The 26,141-nt window shown below is 37.1% G+C and overlaps 1 protein-coding gene and 1 long non-coding RNA gene across 6 annotated transcripts in view; one reads left to right on the top strand and one right to left on the bottom strand.

Moving 5' to 3' along the window:
* RICTOR (RPTOR independent companion of MTOR complex 2) overlaps positions 1-12,087 on the bottom strand; it is a 117,176-nt gene extending 105,089 nt beyond the window's left edge. The window contains exons 1-3 of one of the 5 annotated variants that reach the window (XM_072824814.1): positions 11,957-12,025; positions 11,739-11,786; positions 4,427-4,468 (exon numbers count right to left, since the gene is read on the bottom strand). Coding sequence is in view for 2 of the 5 variants with exons in the window: in XM_072824811.1 (XP_072680912.1) it covers positions 11,739-11,786; positions 11,957-12,005 (97 nt within the window). In the remaining 3 variants the exon portion in view is untranslated. Of the gene's footprint in view, positions 1-2,227; positions 4,142-4,426; positions 4,469-11,738; positions 11,787-11,956 lie in introns of those variants that run through there. The other 4 variants (XM_072824811.1, XM_072824812.1, XM_072824813.1 and 1 more) reach the window with 4 other exon arrangements.
* Positions 10,562-26,141, top strand: part of LOC140632622 (uncharacterized) — a 31,822-nt gene continuing 16,242 nt past the window's right edge. Inside the window, exon 1 of the long non-coding RNA XR_012030231.1 lies at positions 10,562-11,069. This is a non-coding gene — a long non-coding RNA (uncharacterized lncRNA). The remainder of the gene's footprint in view (positions 11,070-26,141) is intronic.

Genomic DNA, 26,141 nt, shown 5'->3' with positions numbered 1-26,141 from the left:
ACTCTATTAAGTCATATCTCATCTACCTTGAATGCTATGTGGCAATGCTATGTGGAAAATAACCAGGATATAAAAGCAAGCATATCAAAAAATGGCAATAAACATTCAAAGCAGTATCATCACCAAGTTTATTCACTACAGAAAACATGATTACTGATAGTAGGGCCCCTTTATTCATCATAATCACAACCTAATTATGTTTATTTTCCATATAATATTAATAAGTCCAGTTACAGTTTCTATTTTATAGCATGGTAAAAGTAAAAAAATAAAGGACTGCTAAATATAGGAATAATATAGTTGCAATGTAAAGTGACAGCTGAATGCAAGAAAACAGCACATGAGATCAAAAAGAGCAGTCCAATGTCACACAAGGTAGTAATAAATCATCCTCCCCTTACCTCCAACACAATAATCAACATTCATAATGATGACCCCAGCCAAAGAGAAGTTAAAATGTAGTTGATATATTCTTCTTAATAAAGGAGAGAAATACGTAATAGTTACAGAAATAATTTTATCAAAAATGGTTCAAATGTGCATTTAAGGGCTCAGTCAATAACTTGTTTCTTAAGGGCTCCAAATCAACATTACTATAAAATATAGCATACTCATTTTGTCACTAATTATTCCAGTAATATGACTTATCTTCTACTATACTTGTTTTTAGAAAGATTATAAAGGGTTAAGTGCATGTACTTGTTTTTAGAAAGATTATAAAGGGTTTTAGAATTAAAAACAATGAATGGGACCTGAATCCTACCTCTCTCTCTTACTGCCAGTATGACCTTGGGCTAGTTAGGCATCCTCTGGGCCCAAATTTCTTCATCAGTTACATAAGGATATTAAAACACATTTTCTAGAAATGTAGGAAGACTAAATTCAATAATTTAAGTCATGTTTTTAACAGTTTCCAATATATTATAAAGTTCAAAATATAGTAGCTGCTGTTTTTGTAATCAAAGACCATGTCTTAAACATCTAACAACCAGAACAATGTTGGACACACAAGCAGTACTAAGTAGTTGGTGACTGACCTGTATGAGGAGAAGAAAAGGGGAAGACTCTCTAATAGCACACGGCAGTGTCCAACATGAGTAAACCTACTATTTTATTTGTAAATATTTATAAAATTTTAAAAACAAAAGAACTAGGATCAATTATTAAAAAATGATTCTTTTATAAAATTTTGGCTAATTTGATACAAGAATTTCATTAACAAACATAGCTACTCAACAAAGAAACAAACTCTGAAAAAGCTAACTATCAATGAAAGGTTTGAGCGATGATGGATGACATCTGTCAGATACTATAAAGAAGATTCCTGTTTTGATGGGGAGAGCTAATAATTTCTAAAGCAGCTTACAAATATGCTTAAAAATAAACATAATATACACATATACCTCTCCCAAATCCACTCATATTCAAGTACCCCAAGTGAACATTTACTTGCAATATAATTACTTATTTTAAAGATAATTACACTTTTTTTTTTCTCAGTACTCTTAATACAGAAACAATTACTGATGGAAGCAACAAATTTTCCTAGGACTCAAAAGTAAGTCTAAACTTTTTAAATACAGCAAAATAACTATTACAAGAAACAATAACATAGCAAAAGGCAACTGCTACAGTTTATCCCTCTCAATCCTTTTTATTTCTTTTTAAAGAATAATCAGCATCTTTTTAAACGTCTTCCATTACGCTAGGTAAAACAATATATATTTCTGTATTCAAAACAATGTTGAAACATGAACACATAACACTGAATTCTCCCATGACAAAGGAGAAAAAGGTTATTTTAAAGTTCTTATTAAAATATACAGTGATTTAAACATTTTTAAGGTTATGCTAATGCAAAATTTAACTCATTAAAAAGTTGTAAAAGCTTATGTTGAGAATTATTCTTACATGACATAGAAAATCTTATGTAAGAATTAATCTGACCTGCTTTGCACCAAGTTATACCATTCAAAAGTAACATTAGAAATTACAGGATACAGCAATAAAATAAAATTGTAAGTCATTCTAAAATAAAGTAAAAAAATAGCTATTTGTATTCAAATATTCCATTATCATGATTTTAGGCTAATCATGTGATAGGTATGATTAAAAACTTATCTACAACACACGTAAATAAAACATCCCACAATTTTCCACCATCCACGTGGTCACACACACAGAAACTGCCATATAGCTAAATGTTAAGAGTTCACAGCTCACCTACCTCCAACCACTGGAGTCTTCTCACTCTTTCTGCAACTCTATTCCCTTCAGTTTCTCTTTTTCTTTTTTCTTTTTTTTTTTTTTCTTGGGGGAGGGGGCTGGTGGTGATGGTGGTGGTGTGGTGAAGGTTAGGGAGTATATTATACAGAATTATGAGTGGAGAAAAAACAGGGCAATTAAAAGTTTTAGTATATGAGGGATGAACATTAAGCATGGAAAGAATTAGCAATACTACCTTAAGATGTGATTTCTCGAAGTATGAAACTACAGATAAATATATGTATGTGCACACATCTAAAAGCAGTTAAATACACTTTTATCTGGCAAGCTGTTCCTTCTTAGTAACTAAAAGTAAATTACTTGGCAGTCTTCTTTGTTTACAGCTTCTGTGTCTCTTCACTCATTAGAAACACATGAAATTACACTGGATTCTGAACAAGATCACTAAAATCCCTGCAAGTGGCAATTCAATTCTCATTTTGCTGCTTTAATAAAAGCAATAATTTCCCCAGTACACCCTTTACCCAAATAAATAGAGGGCTGGGTAGGTTGCCTGGATTTAGCAATAAAACATTCCATGTTTTTCAGAATGACTTTATTTTCAAATATTCTATCTCACTGTGAGGCGACATGTTTAAATTCTGAGATCAGAAAACATGGTCATTTTAGTGTGGAAAATAACAAAAACACTACTCATCTCATTTATAATCTCTATTTCCAAATTTCATACCTCTATAAGTAAGTTTGATAACATATTTACAGAGCCCTTTGAACATGCAGTATTAATGAAAGGGAAAGGAAACACATATACTACAAAACAATGGAAGAAAAAAAATCATTTATACTTGGATTTGGAATAACAGCCAAGCATTTATATACTCATAGTCACAAGCACACAATTATTTCACAATATGCCTAAAAGCTCTCAGTCCAGTCCTGCACTACCTTTACAGGCCAGAAGAACCCTACTTTGAAATATAATCAATCTTCAATAATTAAGAGATTTTATATAATTGCCAACTTTTTCTCAACATTACCTTCAAATACTGAATAATATGCCAGAAATGTTAGTTAACAAAATTAAGTTACGTTTTTTAAAACACTGATCCAAAGTTCTACCTATTCAAATGCTACCCTTTTATGCAAAGGTCTTACAGGTGCCAAGTTTCTATGAGGTCTTACCTCTAAGCTACTCCTTACTTATCTCTCTTTATTTCCCCTCAATTCCTCCAGCTTTTGATTCCTTCATAAGGACAACTGGTAGGTTCTTCAAATATTACTATCTTATACTATGCCCTGATACAGGTATATCCCAACTATAATATAAACTTGAAGCCAAGAATTGTGCCTTCCTGATTCATGATAATATTTATTAATTCAATTATATAATATATGGATCAACAAACCACTATAAATCCAAATCTTCAAAATATTGGGGTAAAAAAATGGCAAAGTAATTAAAAGAGCCAAATTCTTGAAAATCCAGGTAATTTTAAGTTTTCTGTATTTCTTACTAAACTCAATTGACTCCACAAAAAGGGTGTTTGAAGCCTTGGCATATTCTTTATTTTATATTTTATATAAATTTCATCATTACCAGGTGCTTTACTCAGTTTGTGCAATCTGGCTTAAAAACCTTGTAAAAGGAAGTTTTGAGAATGTACTTAAGTAGTCTTTCAATCCTATGACTTGGGACATATGTTGTATTTATCGAGTTTTACACTATTATTTTCAATTTAGTTTGGCATCTGTATAATTTTAGAAGTATATTCACTGCAGAGATAAAATTTTAAAGTAGTTATTCAGCTTTAACCTGGCCACACTAACAAAAAAGCACAGATAATACAAAACAATGGATGATCCAAAAAAGCATTAACAGTCAACTCTCAATTATTCGCATGTGGATTACCTAATATATATTTTAACCTATTTATGTTTGCTATTCTAAAAGTATTTGCTCAGGAAATAAAAATTGATGCTAATAATTCAAATAAAAGAAAAGATATATCAATCTATTGTAGGGGAGGAAAGAATAGAAAATCTTCCCAAGCCACATATAAATAGTGCTATTTAGATGATGTAATTTAGCACTCATCATTATTCACCTTTTTTATTAAGCGCAGGTAAGTGAGAGTGGACTGTATTTAGCTTGGTGATAGTCAGAGGTACAGATACACAGGCATGCAAACCATTCACTCACCCCACTGTGCTTTTCACAGCCCTATTTTCAGTAGCCTGAGACCTGGGAGGGGGAGGAGGCAGCAAGTCACTGCAGATGATCACTTAAAAGGAAATTGAGAGTTGACTATAATTTACATTTAAAGTGCTATGAAATACCATCACTCCTACATGTATTCATTACTGTTTATGGGAATACTTCTCACAGTGATTTAACAAGGCTGTAATGCTTTCTTTTCAATCTTTCAATATCCCAGAAACATGGTGATATCTGAGGATCACAAAGACAGAAGGTGACAGTGCTACACATGTAATGTAGTATGCATTTTAGAGATCCAGGAAACTGAAGCCCAGAGAGGTTAAACAGTATGCCAACATCATTCTTAGATTAAGGAAGACAGAACTGAGTTCTCCAGACACCAACTTCAATGCTACAGTCTCGCAGTCTCTTCAACCAAAACTTCCCTCTTGGCTTGAGAGATCATAGTCTTGCTAGTTTTCTTCTCTTGGCCACCTTCTTCTCATTTTTTGATTCTTATGCTATGACACTCTCATCAGCTCCTCCTCTAATACGTAAATCTTTAGCTCTTTCTCCATTTACTTTCTTTCCTGTCTCAATGCCCTATGCAGAGAACAATCAGATCACAAGTTTAGAACCATTCCAGTATTTGCAGCTACCTTTTATATACCTCTGATAGAATTAATCACCTGAAATTCAAAGTGCAAAGCTGAACTCATTATCATCCCTCCAAAATGGATTTCTTCATTTCATGGCATCATCAATCTCATTGTCCCTCAGGACTGCAAACCTAAAATGTTTTTACTTCTACTCCCTTAACGTTGTACTACTCCATTTCTCATCTCTCTCTCCATTCTGACATTCAATAAATGCTTCCATTATATGATAGATGCTGGGGAAGCTTAAGATCTAGTGAGGGAAAAACAACGAAGACAAAGAAAGCGACGGGAAGTGATAGTTAGAAAGGAACAAACAAAATATGGAAAAGTAGAGGAGGAAGCAATGAATTCCCACTGGGATGATTTCTAGAAGTAGCCTGTGACCTAGAAGACCTTGGAGAATTAGGATTTCAATAAAGAGTGCTGAAAATGAAGTTCTAGGCAGAGGAAACAACCTGCACAAGGTCAAATAAAAAACTGTATGCCATATGTAAGGAATAAGCCATTTTTTTCTAAACCAGGGGTATAATACAATCTCCAAGGGGAAAGAACAAGAACGGAGAGGTAAGTGCTTTGGACTAGTGAACTTTCCACATCCCCTCTGAAAAGCACTGTGTGTGAAGAAAGAGGAGAGTGGCTTACACAAGTAAATCTGCACAGAGGCTGACAGAATAGTATGATTAAGACAGTACAGAAGATAATAATTCTGGAATAAATCATACAAGGTCTTCAATGCCAAGCTAAGAAATCTGGACTTTATTCTGCGAGCAACAATGAGGCAGAGAAGTATGAATATGAGTGTGCCTTGTTTTTTTGTTTTTTGTTTTTTTATTTAAGGGAATGATAAGATGAGATCTACATTTCAGGAAAATAATCCTGGCAATCATATAGCAGATAAAGTGAAAAAAAAGGTTAGAGAAAAGATTTTACATGACCCATGAGATAATAAAGATGTAAACAAGACCAATGACATGGAATAGGAGGGACTAGATTCATCAGATATTTCACAGCCAAACTGAAGAAAAATGGCACCTGAACAAAAATAAGCAGTAGGCCTCTAGCTTGATGGTAGTGGTAATTATAAAGTGAGAAAGGCACATGCCTTGGGGTGGAAAGCTTTACACATCAAGCCTTTTAGATGAGTAGTAGACACATAATACTAATACATTTTGCAAGCTTAAAAAGAGTCTGAATAAAAATGTATTTATCATAACTATCTCAACTCATGGATTTTTTTTTTTTTTTTCAACTCATGGATTTTTGAAGCCATCAGTGAAAAAGTGGTTCAGGGACACAGCACTGGAGGAGAGAAGAAAAGATCAAGGACAGAACCTTAAGGTTCATTTGCTTAAGGAGCTGGAAGACCAGCCAGGGAACAGAGAACGAACAGCATGACAGGCAGGAAAAGCAGCAGGAGAATATTTCACAGAAGTCAAGTGAAGAAATAATTACAAGAATAGCAATAGTATATAGTGGCTACAAGTATAGTCACTCACTAATCCTATGACCTTGGCTGAATAACTTACCTGAATCTCAGACCTTTAGAAGTTTAGAACCAAAAAAAAAAAAAAAAAAGAAGTTTAGAACCTATATATTCAATTGTAAAACAGGGATAAAAAGAATACCTTAAACAGTTATTAAAGATTAGCGGAGATAACATATTTTAGAGCCTGGAACAAAACTATTAACACAGTAGTAGTACTTAAATAGAATAGGGAACTTAAAAATGCCAATGAATTTTGCATGAGATTACCAGCATCCTTTAAAAAAAACTATTTTCAGGGGATCCCTGGGTGGCTCAGTGGTTTAGCACCTGCCTTTGGCCTAGGGTGCAATCCTGGAGTCCCAGGATGGAGTCCCACGTTGAGCTCCTGGCATGGAGCCTGCTTCTCCCTCTGCCTGTGTCTCTGCCTCTCTCTCTCTATCATGAATAAATAAAATATTAAAAAAAAAAAAACCAACTATTTTCAGTACATGGGGAAAGCTGTGCTTAGAAGACTATAGTGGTTAAGGAAAAAAACTAGAGTGAAGATGAACTATTCTTTCTGTAGAGCAATGGAAAAACAGCTGTTTTGTAATCTTTATCTTTCCACACCTCCCACCACCATGGCATGCCTGGTATAGTAGTACCTGAGCCATAAGAAGGATACAACAAATGATCATTGAACATGAGAAGACTGATCCAATAGGAAAGTGAAATGAAGATAGGGATTCCAGTTCTACAAAGAATCTCAGAGGAAACAGTATTAGGAGCATGAAATTCCTTTCCAGGTTAGCCTTGGAAAGAACAGAGATGCTTTATTCCCTGACTCAGGGAACCAGAAGATAAGTACATATAAAATATAAAGGGAAGAAGACAAGCGCACCTGGCTGGCTCAGTAGGTAGAGCATGTGACTCTTGATCTTGGAGTCCTGAGTTAAAGCCCCACATTGGGCACAGAGATTACTTTAAAAAATAAATAAAGGGGAGAAGTCAACGGAATTCAGATTAGACAGCTTCTACTTTCTTAATAAAGAAATATAAGTTCTCTGTGCAGAGCAGGAGAATTCCAAACCCAGTGTGAAATCTGAAGAAAACAAATTAGATGATCACTCTGTTTCAAAATATATTCACCTTCATTTCTATCTTCAACATCCTGGTCTAGTTCCCCACCATTTCTTAGATTACGTCAGCAGCTTCCTAGCCAGCTCCTCTTCTTGCTGACTTTTACCTTTCCAAGGTGTGGTATAGTCTCTTGGGAATCCGTGTTTCCTTTCATTATGTCCACCACTATTCTTATGTGAAGTAAACCACTCTGATCATCTGCCCACCAAACAATTCATCATTTTCTCATCTAGGCTACTTCTGATCCTTGTACAGTCTGGTTACTTATTTTGTCATTCCATATTGCAATCCCTTTTTTAAATATCTGTTCCAGTAAACTCCTAAAAAGGGGAATGACATCTTCCTCATCTTCATTCCTACATCACTTAATTCAGCATTTAGTAAATAAAAGGCATTTTGTCAATGTTTGTTTTGTCTAACTGAAGTCAGTGGTTAAACAACATGAGTAATCTGCTCACTAGAAACAAAAAAATCAGAAAACAAAAAAGTAGTGTTCAAATCTCCATCATTCAGATAACCTTCCTACTTTTTTAAGTATCGAACAGCAACTAAGTCAATTTTTGTATTCTAACAGAAAAGTTAAAGAATCGGATAATCAAAAATCAAAAAATATAAAACTCAATACTTTTAAATAAATTCTATTCTAATAGATTTGAGTACAGGTTTGTCCATGTCCTGGAAATTCACTTTGAACACAATAATTAAATTACTGTTTAGTAAGAAGGACTTACACAGGAAGAATACTCTGTGTCGAATTTTCAAGTTATCCAGTACCAGAAGAAATGTACGAGGAGACTGATAACAGAAAAACAAAACAGGCTATCCTTGCAGTGGAAGTGACTAAGGGAAGCGTTTTGGTTTCAAAATAGATATTGGCATGCAAAACAGAGAGAGTATTTAAGTTATATCAATAGCAAATATCAGGGACTTTCACAAAATAAATAGTTGTTTGAACAAAACTGAAAGCAACAGTTACCAATAAGTTCACTGTGAGAATTACTGCAATGAAGTTCTTAAACTAGATCAAAACTAATTCATTAGCAATTTTTAATTGAAGTACACCACGTATGAACAGTGATACCAATACTAAGACCAAAGCACCTGTAACTTTCCTGGGCCTCAAGAAGCTTGCAAGGCTAGTCAAATCATTGTTACCAAGAAATTTTCTTGAGTCAGAGAAAAATTCTAATGTTCTAGAAAATAAAACACTACATTTTATCTTCAGCACATATAATACTCTTTGCTTAGACCTAATTTAATGGTAATCTCGTGGAATACTTCTCGACAGTTGTTATACTCAAGAACTCTATTCAGACTACCCAATTAATAGTTATGTCTAAAAAAAGAAATGAAAGCCTCGATACCATAAATCCTATTAACAAGTTTATAATGTTCAAAACAACTCTGAAGTATTTTAAATGTGATATAAATAATTTTGGTTTCATAGTGTGGGAAGACAACTAACATCTAGTTAACATCACTCACAAAAGTATAAGCTCCCGTACTATTTTAAGCATTAGTTCATTTACTTCTCACATTCTTAATAACCCTTTGAAGTTCTCTCTGAGATGAAGAAACCAAGAGTTAAGCAAGGTCAAATAACTTGCCCCACATCACCTAACTATTAAGGATCCTAGCTGAGATTACAACCCAGAACTATTTGACTTTACAGTCTGATCTCTTTTCACTATACATTGATTGGCTCCTTTAGGAATTACAATGACCATGACCTCTATTTAATGATGAACTTTGTGAGATAGCTACATTAACGAACTTCTCAAAGGTTGCATAAAACAATTAAAATGAGGGCAAACACTGCCTTCGCATTAAAAACCTAGTTTTGGTTACCCAATCTTATCTAAAACATACCGTAATCCAATCCACAAACAGCTGCCCTTCGGCTGCAACCCAAACTGCCCTATAGTTCTCAAACTATTACAAAAGTGTAATTCTTTGTGATTTTCATCACCTTAGATCTTCTAGTACTTCTATAACTTCCCTATATAATGAATGTTTTATTCCTATATAGCCTCTCTTATTTGCATATGTCTTTTGCAATCCATTGCAATTGGCTGTGTATATTCCAAACTAATTTGTATTTTGTCAGGGCAAGCAGAAATACCATTTTCTTCTGCCTTTTGCATCATCCTAAAAATGCCTGTCAACAATGGTGTTCACAAAGTGCTCCGGGCATATGACATTTTAAATAGTAAACATACAGAGTTATCTGTGTACTTGAGTAAGATTGGAGTAAATCAAGGGTTTATCAAATTTGTACATGAGCTCTTTTACAAACCAAAATTTTGATACCAACCACAGAAACTACTATATATAGCAGCTCAGCAAACCTAAGGCACAAATATAACTTGTTTTCAGCACCACATCCCAACAAGCTTTTAACGTGAAATTGAGACAGAAGATCTAATAAATGCTCTTTTCACCATATAGACGCATATGCCCACATAGAAATTAAATCACTAATAAAGCACATCTGTTACAGAACTCAAATGCTAATTTTCAACTCCGTGGGAATTTCGTTTTTGTAAGGAAACTTACTAGAAAATCTTTTCCCCACACACATTTTACATAGATTTTTTTCGTGTGTGTTTTATATAGTGAGGTTTCCAAAAGGTTACACAACAGTCAAAAGCGTTTACATCTTTGTATACTAACACTCAAACCCTATCTGCTGAAAGAAGTTCCAATTCAGTGCATCGGTAGAAACCCTTTCTGCCTGTCACACCAGCACCTAGTTTCGGCCAAAGCAAAGTCCCTGAACTTTCAGAATGAAAGATTCTTACAAAAACGTACTCTGGCAGCTACATGGAAAGTAGCTGTTTAGTTGATGACACAGTTATCTTACCCTAGGACAAAATAAGGCAAGCCAGATAATGCATTATGCTTTAAATACCAGGGATGAGCCTCAACAATGGGCCTGCGTCTGACAAATACTTTAGATAACAGTCGTTGCGTCAAGCAGCACACGGGTTAGATTTTTCGAATTTCTAATAAAATGTTTACGACTCGGACTTCCTAAAGTGTTTTTCAGATCTCAGAAAGGAAGCCGATTCTCAGGCAGCCGAACCAGTTTACACTCGGCTACAGCCAGTGTGAAATCGGACTTCTTTGGCATCAGTAGACCAAATCCTGTTTACGGTGGAAGGGGGGAAAAAAAAGAAATAAAGAAAGAAAGAAAGAAAAGAAAGAAAAAAATCCTTGCGTGTAACTACTACATCTTGGGCGAGATACTGTCGAACAGACTCCAGCACGGTGAACTACACGGGAGATTCGCTGGCCAGTAGCTGGACCGGGTCCTTCCAAACGCCAGCGCGGGGTTCGCCCCGTTCCCAAGGTGTAAACAAACCCGCCGCCGCGGCAGAAGGTAAACAATGAACCTGCGGCGAGGGTGAGGGGGCGGTCTCGGCCAACTACGGTCCCAGCCGCCCGGGCACGGGAAGCGGGCATGGACCGCCGGCGCAGCCCAGACACCGAGCCGCAGTCCCCGATTCCAGGGGTCACTGCCGAGTCAGCCACGCTGCGCCCCCGCCCCCCCCACCGCCCGGGGCCGGGGGGCAAGGAGGAAAGCAGCGGCGCGGGCCGGCAAGGACCCGGCAGGTCCGGCCGCCGCGCGGGGGGACGGGGAGGGCAGGATGTGGTCGCTCTTCCCTCCGACATCCTCCGGCAGCCTAAGTAACAGCCCGACCTCCCGCCGGCCGCCTCCGGGCGGGGGTGCGGAGAGCCCCGGGGGTCGCCCGCCCCGCGGAGTCCCGCTCGGCGTGGGCCGGCGCCCGCCGCACCCGGAGGCCCGGAGAAAGGCGCGGGGCGCGGGGCGCGGGCACTGGGAAGGGGGATGGGTCCCGGGAGGCGGCCCCGGGCTCGGGCTCGGGCTCGGGCTCGGGCTCGGGCTCTGCCTCCCGCGCCCCCGCCGCCCGCGCGGGGCCCGCCCCTGCCCCCGGCCCCCTGCCCCCGGCCCCCGGCCCCGGCCGCGGCCCCCGCCCCCGGCCCCTCCCCACAGCGCGCCCCGGCCGGCGCCCGCGGCGCCCCGCGTTACCTCGGGTCAGATCCAGCGGGACGTTCTCCTCGCCGCTGTCATTCCGCCCTGTGCGAAACAGACACACAGCTCCGGTTAGGACGCGCTCGCAGGCCGGCGGCGGCGGCCCCGGCTCCGGCCAGCGCCCCTGAGGGCCCCGCCTGCCCGAGGCCAGGGGGAGGCCGGGGCCAGGGGTCGCGGGCCCCAGGCAGTGGGGGGGAGGGTTGCAGCGGGCTTACCTCGTATTCGGAGGTTCTTCAGCGAGCGGCCGCGGCCGATCGCCGCCATATTGACGGGTTTCAGTCACAACACCGGAAACCTCGCCCGATCGCGCGAGAACCCCTTCCCTGCCCCGCGCGCCGCGCCCGCCCCCTCCCCCACAGCCCCCCTCCGCGCGCGCGGCGGCGGCGGCGGCGGGGGCTCGGCCCGGGGCGAGGAGGGGCGAGGAGGGCGAGGAGGGGCGAGGAGGGGCGAGGAGGGGCGAGGAGGGGCGCGGCGCCCACCCCGGGGCTCGGTGCAGCTCGCGGCGCGCGCCCCCCCCCCCCCCGCCGGCGCGCCCGGCCCTCCGAGAGCCCGCGTGCCGGGAGGCAGCAGTGCCCACGAGGGGAATCCCATTGACGGGGCCTGCCGCGTGGAGGACGCTCCCCCTCCGGGGCGGCGGGGACTGTAACGGGAGCCGAGGCGAGCCGGGAGCAGCCCTGCCCTCGCCGCTCGCCAGTCGAGACCCCGTGCGCTCTGCACGGGCACAGCTGCGCGGCGTCGCCTGGCGCGGGCCCTTCCCGGACCGCTTCGCTGCGGCCGACTCGGCGCGTTAAGCCAACTTGGTTTCCGCCCTCGGCCGCGACCGCCGCGCGCGAAGCAGCCTGCGCTTGGGGCTTCCGAGCCACACTCGGTCCAAGGGGGCGGCCGGGCGGGCGCTCGGTCCCGGGCCGCCGGCGGGAGGGAGGCGGGAAGCGGAGGGCGCGGGGCGGCGCGGGGGGACCCGGGGGCGGCGCGGGGGGACCCGGGGGCGGCGGGCGGGCGGCGGAGGGCGGCTCCGGCTCCGGCTCCCCGGGGCGTGCGGCCCGAGCCCGGCCCCCGGAGGGGTGGCGGCTTCGCATTGTCCGCGCGGAAACCCAGTCGTTACTCGCGGTGGAGCTTTCAATTCCAGAAACTGCTTCACCCAGTCCATACACAGACACCTGGCCTCTGACCCAGCAGCCTTCTCTTTAAAGTGCACGAACTTTCAAGACCGGGTGAGCCTCGTGCCGCCTCCTATTCCCCAACTTGGTGTGTGTGTGTGGTGGTTTTTTCTTTTTTAAATCACAAGAGACTGGAAGTTAAACAGCGGAGCTCCTGCTTTAACGACCTCTCTCCTCCCAGGTCGTGCAATGTCCAGGATAAATAAGCATTCAATAAATAATAAGTTCGATGAATAATAAGTGCCTTGGGTTCCTTTGTTCCAGTGCTCTTTTTGCGTTACTTAAGGAAAAAAAAAAACAAAAAAAAGCAAGACTGGAGATAACATTTGCCGTTGTGAATCATGGTGAGCAATTGCAAACGTGACCAAACGTAGGGATTATGCAAATTATTACAACCATTAAAAAAACGTTGTAGGTCTAGTATATTTATGATACCGTAATATTTTAAATATTTAAAGTCATGTTTGTGATTTTGAATCAAGCAAGGGTTTACAAAATTCCCTCTTTTTATGCACGTTTAAAATACGTACACAGTAAAAAGATTTTACCTATCTGTTCATAGGAAAGAGTCTGAGAAGATATACATCAGAATGTTAACTGATTTTTCTTTTCCTTTCAGCTGTGGAATTACACATACGTTCTCATTCTTGTTTGCCATCTGTACTCTTTAAATGTCCTGTGATTAATGTAAAATAAGAAAAGTTGTAAACAGAAAAATAAAAGCCTCATGCTGTAGCATCATCAGGAAAATAAAAGAGGAACCCTGCTGCCTTAGGAGACTATCCTCTGTCTCTCTATTCCAGGTCCTTTTCTTATTAGGTCTACAATCAGATACCTGTTGGTGGTCTTGCCCTCCTATTCGGAGATGCCACACAGAGTACTTTTTAAAAATGTCTCCTGACATAACCACTAGGAATTTTGATAACAACAAACTTTTCTCTTGCTCTTGGAGCTTTTAGGTCTTGGTGCAAGATTATTTTACTTACAACTAAGGCAAAAATCACAAAAATTTGAGGTCCGGTTAGGACATTAAATATTTGCATTTCATCCTTCCATATGTCATATTTCACAATTTTAGAGAGGTAGAAATCTATCAGTGGACATTTTACCAGAGTCTTAGAATTGTTCCAATTTTTAACCGACCCCTTTTATCCTATTTTTTTGTTCCTATTTATTCTAGATTAACTCCTTCCTACTACAATTTAACTTCATTTTCTCTTTCATTCTTTCATGAAAGTTCAGTACTACTGATCCACTTTTAAATTACTTAAGGTACATGAAAGCCTGAATCTAATAGCCTTTCATTTTTGTAACTATATGTTCCACTGTATTTTCCTATTTAAAGTTCACTATTCAATTATTCCATCTCTTCCAGGAGGAAAAAAAAAAAAAAAATTTATCTTTCCCCAATCTTACAATGAAACTAGTTTTTCTTCTATTACTCTTTTAGTCATTTAAGCATCTATGTTCTTCACATTTGTTGTTACGGTGAATAATAGGATTTCTGGTAAAAAGGACAAGTTCTTAGTGTTTGCAAATGACACTCCACTGGGAAGTAGGAGTTTAGGGAAATTTTAGTGAAGAATACATTTCACAATGTTATGTTTGCTTTTTAAACAATACATTACTGATTCTAGTCAGCTTGTTATTTGTTAAAATCTCTAAGTTATCTTCTATACTTGCCAATAGCTAGCCATTCTTCTTTTTGAAACTTGTTTTTCTTCCTGGTTTATTCTAGCTCACCCCTATGTTTTACTCATTTTGTTTACTTCTTACTACTTCTCCAATTTTTCCGGGTCATTTTGATTCTAATCTGGTCATTGAGAATGTGACTTCCTCTTCTGAGTTTTCATTTCCCAACTAGGTTTCATTTGCTGTGTGAATGAACTGTCTTTTCTTGTAGTATTAGTCACAGATAAAAAATGTCATATGAGATTGGTTCCAGGACCACACCTCTGAGAGATAACTGCTTGATTCCAAAGATAAATGACTCCATTGGTAATCACTGTCTGGTTTCTATTCTCTATCCTATTACACAAAGTTAATAATTCTAGTTTAAAAACCAAATTTTATCAGTTTTGGGAAGAGAGATAATGTTGAACAGAAACAAAGCCTTACCAAAATCTTAGTTCCCTTTATCTATCTGCCTTACAGTGTAGGCCATATGAAGATAAAGCAAGTCAAAAACCACAACATTTGGTGGTCTGTGTTTTGGTCATTTCTCTTCAGAGTTAAACCACACATTTAAAATCTAGATAAAGAACATTAAAATGACAGGCAATGGACTGAAATCAAACAAATATTGTAATCTTGCACAGTGTTGATTATGAAGATTCATCCTTGGTCTCGTGTACCTCTTAGCATTGTTCCTTTACATTTTAATGGAAGTCTCAAAATAGCAGGAAGGAGCCTCTTAGTACTGTTCCTTTAAATTTTAATTCCTGTCCCAAGATCTCTTGTAAATTTCATTTTAGGAATATTCTGTAACGTATAAAGGCACTCTATCAAAACAGTTTTAAATAGGGTATGTGCCTATGTTTGTGAAAGGAGGATATATATATATATATATATATATTCAGAAAATAAAATTTGGAAAGGTATGCACTAAAATTTCAACCAGTGATTATCTCTGGTTGATAGAATTTTGAGTGCTTTTTATCTTTTTCATTTTAACTTTTCTAAAACAAATTTTTACTTATATAATTTTTTAAAGAAAAACTATTTTAGAGAAAATTTTCCAGCTGTTTTAAGTCACAATGATAAGCATCTCATTATAATAATTTGCTAAGCAATGGACCACCAAATTCTTGTACATCTCATCGTTTTGAAAAGAACATTTGTGCACATACTACAATACATATGTATTTACTCATTTTTTTTTTTTAAGATTTTAAGTAATCTCTACACCCAACATGGGGCTCGAAGTTAACAACCTTGAGATCAAGTGCCGCAGGCTCCACTGACTGAGCCAGCCAGGAGTCCCAACTTTTTTTTTATTATTATTAAATAAGACATAAAACAAGGATAAAATAAAATTGGTAAAAAATAAATTTTAATGTTACTTTACTAATGACACTAATAAAAAGTGGGGCTGAATATACTTTATTATTTTTTTTAATTTCTTGTTAAATACTTTATGATATAGCAATTCAAAAGTCCAATTCTAGGAAGAATTTATTTGGATATTGAGTTTTAGTAGCTGAAATCTCACAATATACCAAGTTTTTTTAAAAAATAGAGGAACTATTGGAGTTTCTAAACCATAACACTCATTTTTCAACTCCACAATCAGTTATACAAAGGTTTTTTTAGGTAATTTCGCTAATAAAGGTCCGTCTTTCCCGATGTCAATCCATTTTTAGGGCAAATGGGAAGGCATAACATTTAGAAATTTTTAGCAAGTGATTTAAAAATGGTTTCAAAACTCGTCATCTGAATGATTTTAAACAGGTTAGAAAACTTTCCATGATTTTTAAGTGTGTAAATATAAACATTTATATAAGTGACACATTTATATTTTTAATTGTATTAAAAAAAATCACAAAACTGTGGAAATGTTTCCGAATATTTATTTTCTAAGTGCTCCCTCCTAGCACAAATTTCTTTCGAAAAGTAGTAAGATTTTTAGTTATTGTTATCACATTTACCTTGAAGGGAAAGACTAAATAAATATTTTTAAAATATCTGATAGGTAATGTGGTACTAAAAGCCACCAATCACTATGGAAAACAGTTTACCACTAAATAAATATCAAACATCTTCATGGTATAAAACACTTTCATAGTTACTTCCTTTCTCTTTTCAAGGTGTATAAAAATTAAGCTATATTTTAAAGGTCTTTATTATTTAAAATTATCACATGTGGTACTGTCTCTACTCTTCTGAGATATCTTTTGATATTTCAGTTTTAGAAACATCGATTTTTCATAAAATATTGCCTTTATTAAGGAAGTTGTTTAGATAAGGATACACATGCTCTGGTCCATCTTTAGTGGAGCAGAAAGAATAGCGATTTGTGTATTTTCATTGCTGAATAGAATTCAGCAAATACCGTAAACTAAGCCAAGTGTAGAAGCATCTATGCTTCTATCCAATTGCACAGCAAAGGTTCTGTAATGCATTTTTGTTCAATATCTTTTTCTTCAAATCTTCAGGTTTTTGAGTTTTTTGTTTCTGTTTTTATTTTTTCTTTCTTGGTTGACCAATGGAACATTTTAGTTTGTCACCAAATTTTTTTCTTTGTGGCTTTTTTTTTCAGTCTTTTTTTTTTTTTTTATCATAGCAGGGAATGCCACTGTATTATACCCCACCAATATGTACCTTTTTGTCTGTTGCTAAGTTTCTCATTTTCCAAAGTATTGAATTCAATACTGCATGTTTCACATCATTAAAAACATAGAAAATTACCTTCACATTTTGAATGTTTATTTTTAAATATTTTGCAAATCAGATAGCTTTATACTATCATCAGCTAACATCTCAAGGAATAGTATATACTTAGACTTAAGTAACCGTAAAGGATAATCTACATAGAATCATGTTTTACGTGATCTTAATTTTCATTTAAAAAATTGTTGCTGACATTGTGACATCTGATTACATTGCCTTTGCTTTTTTTCTTATAATGATGTTGATAAAGTGCTAATATCAGTAGTAAAAGTACCTGAGCTTCTGTATTTTAAAACTGTGCTTTTATTACTTACAGAAGTATCTAACTTTTGTTACACGTACTTTCTTTGCAATATTCTTTTAAGCCAAGCTTCCATTTGATAAAGGGTAGTTTAAAATATGCCCCTTAAAATATGGATAGTTAAAATATGCCCCTTGGCCATATACCCAAGTGGAAAAAATTTTCAGGAAAGTTTTGTAACTCCTCTGAGTTACAGAATTCCCAGTCTTCCCTCAGGATGCCTTCTATGACTCCTGCTAATTTTACCAACCAAAGTTAACCAAATGACAACTCCACCATTAAATCTGCATAATATAATCAATAGTTTATATTTTTCATTCCTTTCCTTCCCCCACCCCTTTGGCTAAAGAAAATCTCCAAAATTCCTCCACCAGAAAACAAAAAACAGAAAACAGTATAGCAAAATTAGAGGAACAGTGTGAAATTAGAAAACTGGAAAAGCAGAGTTATCTAGAGGGCAGACGCCAATTGCATACTCATGATCTGAGACTAAGCCACTACCAGAGGTAGAAAAGCAACACATGAGACTTCTGCATTAAGTCCAGGATTCTAGAAGTGGACCAAAGTGGACCCAGGTTGTGGTGCCCCCTGGCTTTCAGCAGTAGCAATTACAAATCCTTTCTGGAGAAAAGCCCTTAGACTCTTCACAAATTAAGATCAAACAAAAGTTCATATTCAAAGTTCATCGAAGTCATAGGAAAAAGCCACCATAAGGAAGAATCGGTAGAAATAAAAACTATAACTCACAGACTTCAGATATTGGTGATCAGAAACCAAATATAACGGAACTCTATTTGAAATAATGATTTTTAATGAAGAATTTCTGATTTTTGTCCATGATGGAGAATGACTATTAAATTCACTTTACCATAATAAATGTTCACATATTTATTAACAACTGTCCAATTTGAAGCATCGGACAGTAGGTAATGTGGCATTGTGACCTTGAGATAAAAGAAACAGACAAGGTGAACTCCACATTCTATCTGGCTTTTTGCCTGGGGACACATTTCACAACATAACACTAAACTATGGAAACCAACAGAGAACAACTATCTGGAGGAAAGAAACAGGATGGAGGAAAGAAAGATTGAAGTTCAGATCTAAGGAGGCAATTGAAATTTAAGGAACAGAATGCCAGAGAGGAGGAACCTGTACCAGAGTAGGAGTTCCAGAAATCTGTATATGAATCCTCTTAACTAGATAGCTGAATTTTAAGCTGCACAAGAAGATGGTGAGATTCTGGGAAGTCCTGTTAGAGAACAGCACCTGGGGGCTTTGAACTAACTGAAAATTCCAGAGGTCGGTAGAAGATTGCAAAAGACAATTAGAGTTCTAACCAGCAAGTGAAGAAATTTTGGTGAACCACCCTGAGCATTCAGTTAAGAACACTCCAGAAGGCTATAATTTAGACAAAGGTTGGCATGGAGACCCCCAAAAGGTCATAACTTAGGGGAAAAGCTACACTAGCCTAAAATAAATGCTACTATAGACATATTCAAACAAAGCCTAAAATCAAGTCTCAACAGAATCGAGCTAATTTCCCAGTAAATTAATAAATAGGGAACCCCCCCAAAAAACTCATTAAAAAGAAAACAGTAGTATCCAAACTCTCAAACACATAACATTTACAATGTAAAGCATATAATAAAAATTTAATTAGATGTGAAAAATCAGAAAAATGTGATTCATCTTCTTGAGAAAAAAGTCATTGAATCCAAACCAAGAAATAACACAGGCATCAAAATTAACAGAATTTTATAATTATAGTAAATGGAAGCTCTTACTAGAGAAATGCATACTATAAAAAAAGAACCATGTGAAAATTCTAGAAATAAAAAAATACAATATAAAAAATGTAAAAATCCACTTGATGGTGACATATTGGACACACAAAAAAGGAGGGGTGATCAGTGGATTGAATACAGACCAATAGAGAGAATGAAGAGGAGAAAGACTGAAAAAAAAAAAAAGAATCATTAAAAAAATCAAACAGTCTGAAATATGTGTAATTGGAATCCCAAGAGAAGTGGAGAGATTACAGCAGAAAAAATACTCAAAGAAACAATGGCTGAAATGTTCCAGATTTGATAAAAATTATCAAGACACAGATCCAAATTGCTGTATGAGTCACAAACAAATGAACACGAAGAAAACCATTCCCAGGCATGTTATAGTCAAATTACCAAATACCAAAGATAAAGTGAAATATCTTTAAAGTGATCAGAGAAAAAACAAAGGCAAATAAACTACAGGCAATAATAATAAGAATTACTGGTGACATCTAGTCAGAAACAGTGCAAGCTAGAACTCAAAAGACAATTTTAAAGTGAAATCTATAATCTAGAATTCTATATCTGGTAAAATAAATATTAAAAAATGAAAGTAAAATAAAGAAATTTTCAGATTTGAAAAAATTGAAATAAATTATCATAAACAGATGTGTTTTAAAATAAATTTTAAAGGAAGTTCTGCAACCAAAAGGGAAATAAAAGCAGATGGAAATGCAGATCTATATGAATAGACAAAAAATGTAGAAAATGGTTTATATATAAGTAAATTATTAGATACTTCTCATTTAAAGCAAAAGCAATACAGTGTACTGTGTGTTTAAATTGTAGAAATAAAATGCAGGACACAATTGGACTGTTAAGAGGTTCTCATATTTCATATGAAATAGCACAATATTAGTTCAAGGTATGCAATAATTAGTTAAGGAGATATACAAATACCTACCTAGGAAATTTCTAAGAAATTCCTACATCAATTACCATATTAAAAGTAAGTTATATACTTCCTGATTTCAAAACTTACTACAAAAGTGTAGTAATTAATACAGTGTGGTAATTGCATTAGACAAAAGCAAGAAGCGGATAAATAGACCAAAGACCTGAATAATGCTATCAACCACTTTACCTAATTGACAGTTATAGACATTCAGCAACAGCAGAATAGCCATTCATTTTGAGTGCAGATGGAATATTCACCAAGATAGACTACAGTCTGGGACAGAAAACAAATTTTAACAAATTTGAAAAATTGAAATCACATAAAGCATGTTTTTGGACCATAACAAAATTAAACTAGAAATCAATAACACAGAAAGCTAGAATAGTCCCAAATATTTAGAAATTGAACAGCAAAAGGCATACTCCTAAAGAACCCATAGGATAAAGTAGAAATTGAAAGGTAAAGGAAAATGTATTTTGAATTATATAGAAATGAGAATATAACATAACAAAATGTTTGGCATAGATCTAAATCCCAGAAATGAATAGCATTAAATGCTTATACAAAAAACAAAAAAAAAAAAAAAAAAAAAGAAGAAGAAGAAGAAAAGAAAAAGGAAGATCTCAAATCAGTGGTTTAAGTTTCTACCTTAAGAAACTAGAAAAAGAACAACTAATTAAATCCAAAGCAAGTAAAGGGAAGTTAGTTAAATAAAATGAAATCAAAAGTTGTTTTTTGAAATAACCAACTGATTAATCTCTAGCCAGACTGATCAAGAGAAAGGAAAGAAGCTATAAAACACAAATAACAAAAGAGAAAGGCTGTTACTATGAAACCCTACAGATACTAAAAGGATGAATGGACAAATTCCTTTATTTTTTTTTAAGACCTTATTTGTCTATTTGACAGAGAGAGAAAGAGAGAGAGCAAGGAGGGGGAGTGGCAGGCAGAGGGAGAAACAGGCAGAGCAGAGTCCAACTCAGAGTTTGCCCCCAGGACCCTGGGATCAGGACCTGAGCTGAAGGCAAGACACTTAGCTGACTGAATCACCCAGGTGCCCTGACAAATTCCTTTAAAGATACAACATACCAAAGCTTACTCAAGAAGTTATTTTGTAGGTATTAACAAAATGATTCTAAAATTTATTTGGAAAGATAAAAAATGTAGAATAGCCAACACAATACTGAGGAAGAACAAAGTTGGAGGACCCACATTATTTATTTTCAGGATTTACTATAAAGGCAGGGTAATTTTAGACATAAATTAATCGAACAGAAATAAAGAGCTCAGATCTATCTATCTAAACCTATATCTATATCATCTCTATCTCTGTATCTATAGCTATGTCTTCAATGAATTTTTGACAAAGCTACAAAGGCAATTCAATGTAGAAAAGATAGTCTTGCAATAAATGGTATCGGATCACTTGGATAGCCGTACAACAAATAATGAGCCTTGGTCTACACCTCACACTCTATATAAAAATTATCTCAAAGTGGATAATAGACCTAAATATAAAATCCCAAACCACAAAACTTCTATAAAACAACAGAAAAAAAAAATCTGTGATCTTGGGTGAGGTGACGATTTTTTAGACATGACATATGAGAAAAAAATTGATAGACTGGATTTCATCAAAAGGAAGAATTTTGTTTTTAGAAAGACAATTTTAAGGGAATAAAAGGACAAACTAGAGACTGAGAAATTTTTTTTAATTGAGGTATAATGGACAAATAAAAGGATTTCTACTATCAAGCTAACAACACATCCCTTACCATTAAAGTGTTGTTAATTGTTCTTGAGAATACTTAAGTTCTATTGTCTTCGCAAATTTCAATTACACAATACAGTATTATCATCTATATCATATTGTACATTAGTTTCTCAGGCTTGTTTCTCTTTTTTAAAATTAAATTCATTTATTTTAAGTAATCTCTACACCCAACGAGGGGCTAGAACTCACGACCATGGGATCAAGAGTTGCATGCTCCATGAACTAAGCCAGCTGGGTGTACGAGACTTTATTTCTCTTATAATTGAAAGTTTTTTGTAGCCTTTCACCAGCCTCTCTGTTTTCCTCACCCTCCTGGCGGTTACCAACCTACTTTCTGTTTCTATGGGTTTGGTTTTTAGATTCCACATATAAAGTGGGATCTTGCAGCATTTGTTTTTCTCTGCCTGGTTTATTTCACTTAACATAATGCCCTCCAATTTCATCTATGCTGTTGCAAATGGCAGGATTTTCTTCTCTTTAGGGGCTGAATAATAAATATTACTAGATGTATAAAAACACTTAAATTGTTTTTATACCTTGGTTATTGTGAATAATGATACACGAACATGAATGCAGATATCTCTTTAAGATCTTGATTTGTTCAAAACATATACCCAGATATATACCCAGAAATGGAATTGCTGGATCATATGGTAGTTTTATTTTTAATTTCTTGTGGAATTTCCATATTGTTTTCCATCTTGGCTGTACCAGTTTACATTCCCATCAACTATGCAAATTTCCTTTTTCTTCTATCCTAGTCAGTATTTCTTATCTCTTGTCCTTTTGATAACAGACATCCTAACAGGTGTCAGGTAATATCTCATTGTGATTTTAACTTGCATTTTCCTAAAGATTAGTGATGTTGAACAACTTTTAATGTACTTGTTGGCCATTTGTATGTCTTCTTAGGAAAAATGTCTATTCAGGTCCTTTACTCATTTTTTAAAAATACTTTATTTATTTATTTATTCATGAGAGTCACAGAGAGAGAGAGAGAGAGGCAGAGACACAGGCAGAGGGAGAAGCAGGCTCCATGCAGGGAGCCCGACGTGGGACTCGATCCTGGGACTCCAGGATCACGCCCTGGGCCGGAGGCAGGAGCTAAACCGCTGAGCCACCCAGGGATCCCCTCATTTTTAAATTGGGTTATTTATTATTTTTTGTTTTGTTTTGGTTTTGATTTCTTTTGTTATGTTGGTTTGTTTTTTTGCTAGTGAGTAGTATGAGTTCCTTGTACTTGTACATCTAACTTTTTTTTTTCTAACTTCTTATTAGATGTGTAGTTTGTAGATATTTTCTTGCACTTTATAGATTGCCTTTTCACTTCGTTGATGGTTTCTTTTGCTGTGCAGAAGCTTTTAATTTTGATGTAGTCCTAATTGTTTATTTTTCTTTTGTTGCCTTTACTTTTGGTTGATGACAACAAGGCACAGGGAAATTTTTAGAAGTGATGAAATGGTTCTGTTTTTTATTTATAGTGGTGGTTATGTGACACCATGTGTTTGTTAAACTTACAGAACTGTATATTTAAAGGGTCAAATTTACTTGCACGAAATTTCTACCTCAGTAAAAAAATTGAAAATAACAAAAATCACTATTCTAAGGGGTAGAAAATATATGGAGTATATTTTGAGCAGGTCTAACATACTTTAATAGGATTCCCAGAAGGAAATAATAAAATAAAAAGATGCAGTATTTAAAGATATTATGGCTTACATTTTCTTGGATTTGTGAAAAACAAAATTAGCAAATATAGGAGGGATAATGTATGCCAAACAGGATAAATAAAAGGAAATCCACACGGAGACAATGTATAGTGAAGACAAAGACAAAGAGATCTTAAAAGCAATTGCAGAAGAAAGACAACCTATAAGAACCACAACTGGAATAACTGTAGTCTCCTTTGCAGACATAATAGATGCCAGCAGACAGAAAAATTATCTTTACAGTGGTAAACAGGGGTGCCTGGGTGGCTCAGTTGGTTAAGCTTCTGCCTTTGGCTCAGGTCATGATCTCGGGGTCCTGGGATGGAGTCTCACATCAGGCTGCTTGCTCAGTGGGGAGCCTGCTTCTCCCTCTCTGGCTTCTTCTGCTTGTGCTCTCTCTCTCTCTCTGTGTGTCAAATAAATAAGTCTAAAAGTATAAAGTGGTAAACAAATAAAACTGTCAACCAAAATTTTTGTATCTAAAGAAAAACTATCTTTAAATAACATGAAAAATAAAGACATATTAGATAATCAGGAAATGGCAGTGTTTACCCCCAAAAGGCATGACTATTGAAGCTTTCATTATATGTATTTCAAGAAGAAGAAAATGGCCCTGGAAAGATAGTCTGAAATATAAGAAACAGTGATGGGTAAATAAATTGGTAAATCATGTAGACACATTTAAGCAAATGCAGTCTGCATTTAATAATAATATTTAAATATTGGATTAAAAAGGAAAGAAAATACTGGACAGTGGGGTGAAGGGAATAAACGAAGAAAATCAAGAAAGGAAGAAATAAATCAGCCTCCAAAAAAGACAAGAAAGAGAACAAAGACACATGGGGAGAAACCTAACAAATAGAAAGGACAATGTAAAATAGGAAACAATTCTAAATATGTATATGGGGACAGAATACTTAATTGCAAGTTTATCAGTTGAAAGGCAGAAACTGTTAGGTTAATTTAAAAATCCATCTATATGGTGTTTCTTAGAAATACACTAAAATAAAAAAACGTTAAAAATGAAAAGATGAAAACTGTATATAAGATCAAAGTCATCTTGGGGGACCCCTGGGTGTCTCAGTGGTTGAGCATCTGCCTTCGGCCCAGAGCTCAGGGTGTAATCCTGGGTCCAGAGATTGGGTCCCGCATCTGGCTCTCTGTGAGGAGCCTGCTTCTCCCTCTCTCTGTGTCTCTGCCTCTCTCTCTGTGTGTCTATCATGAATAGATAAAATCCTTAAAAAAAAAAAAAAAAAAGCTCGATAGCCTTCCTAATATCAGAGAAAACAGACTAAGTAAAAAAACATAATTAGTATGCAAAATGTCCCAACATAGTGAAAAGAGGCTTAATTATAAAGAAGATTTCAAATAACAAATTCACATGTACTTAATAAAATAGTCTCAAAAAGTGACAGAAATAAAGAAATTGACTAGCTGGCCATCACAGTGGGAGATTCCTTTTTTTTTTTTTTTTTTTGTATATTTTTTTATTGGAGTTCGATTTGCCAACATATAGCATAACACCCAGTGCTCATCTGTCAAGTGCCCCCCTCAGTGCCTGTCACCCAGTCACCCCATTCCCCCGCCCACCTCCCCTTCTACTATCCCTTGTTCGTTTCCCAGAGACAGTGGGAAATTCCAACATACTTCCTTAATTATTGTTTGTTTAGGCACACTCCTCCCCTGATGAATACTATTCAAACTTGATTTTCTTACAAAGAGACGTATTGAAAAAAGCAAGCACGGGAGGGGAAGTAAGTAGGATTCCCTAAAAAAGAGTATCAAAAAAGTAGTTTACTTGTGTTTTTATTCACCATCATTATGGAGATCCATCTATCAATGTATAGAGGAGCCCTAGAACATTGCTCAGCCAACTTTAAATTTTTTTTTTTTTTTTTTTTTATGATAGAGAGAGAGAGAGAGAGAGAGGCAGAGACACAGGCAGAGGGAGAAGCAGGCTCCATGCACCAGGAGCCCAACGTGGGGTCTCCAGGATTGCGCCCTGGGTCAAAGGCAGGCACTAAAACACTACGCCACCCAGGGATCCCCTGCTCAGCCAACTTTAAAAACAAAGGTCTCAATCTATGAGATACCATGTTTCCAAAGAAGGAAAAATCATTACATGGTTGGTGCCAGTGATTTTCATATCCTATTTTAGAATTTCCCTGAAGGTCCCCCTGTTCATGAGAATCTTTTGTTTAAGGAAGCAGTTTGTAAGTAGAATAACCTTTTCAGTGACCAAAGTGTTTCCATTCTACTGCAGTACCCTCTTTCCAGATATACTTGGGAAACTGAGTAGTAACCAGAAGATTCTTCATCAACATGGAATCGGATAAATGA

This window comes from Canis lupus, chromosome 4 (assembly GCF_048164855.1).
Source record: "Canis lupus baileyi chromosome 4, mCanLup2.hap1, whole genome shotgun sequence".
NCBI classification, from domain to species: domain Eukaryota; kingdom Metazoa; phylum Chordata; class Mammalia; order Carnivora; family Canidae; genus Canis; species Canis lupus.
Note: the sequence above shows the minus strand (reverse complement) of the source record. Positions and strands in the feature narration are given on the sequence as shown.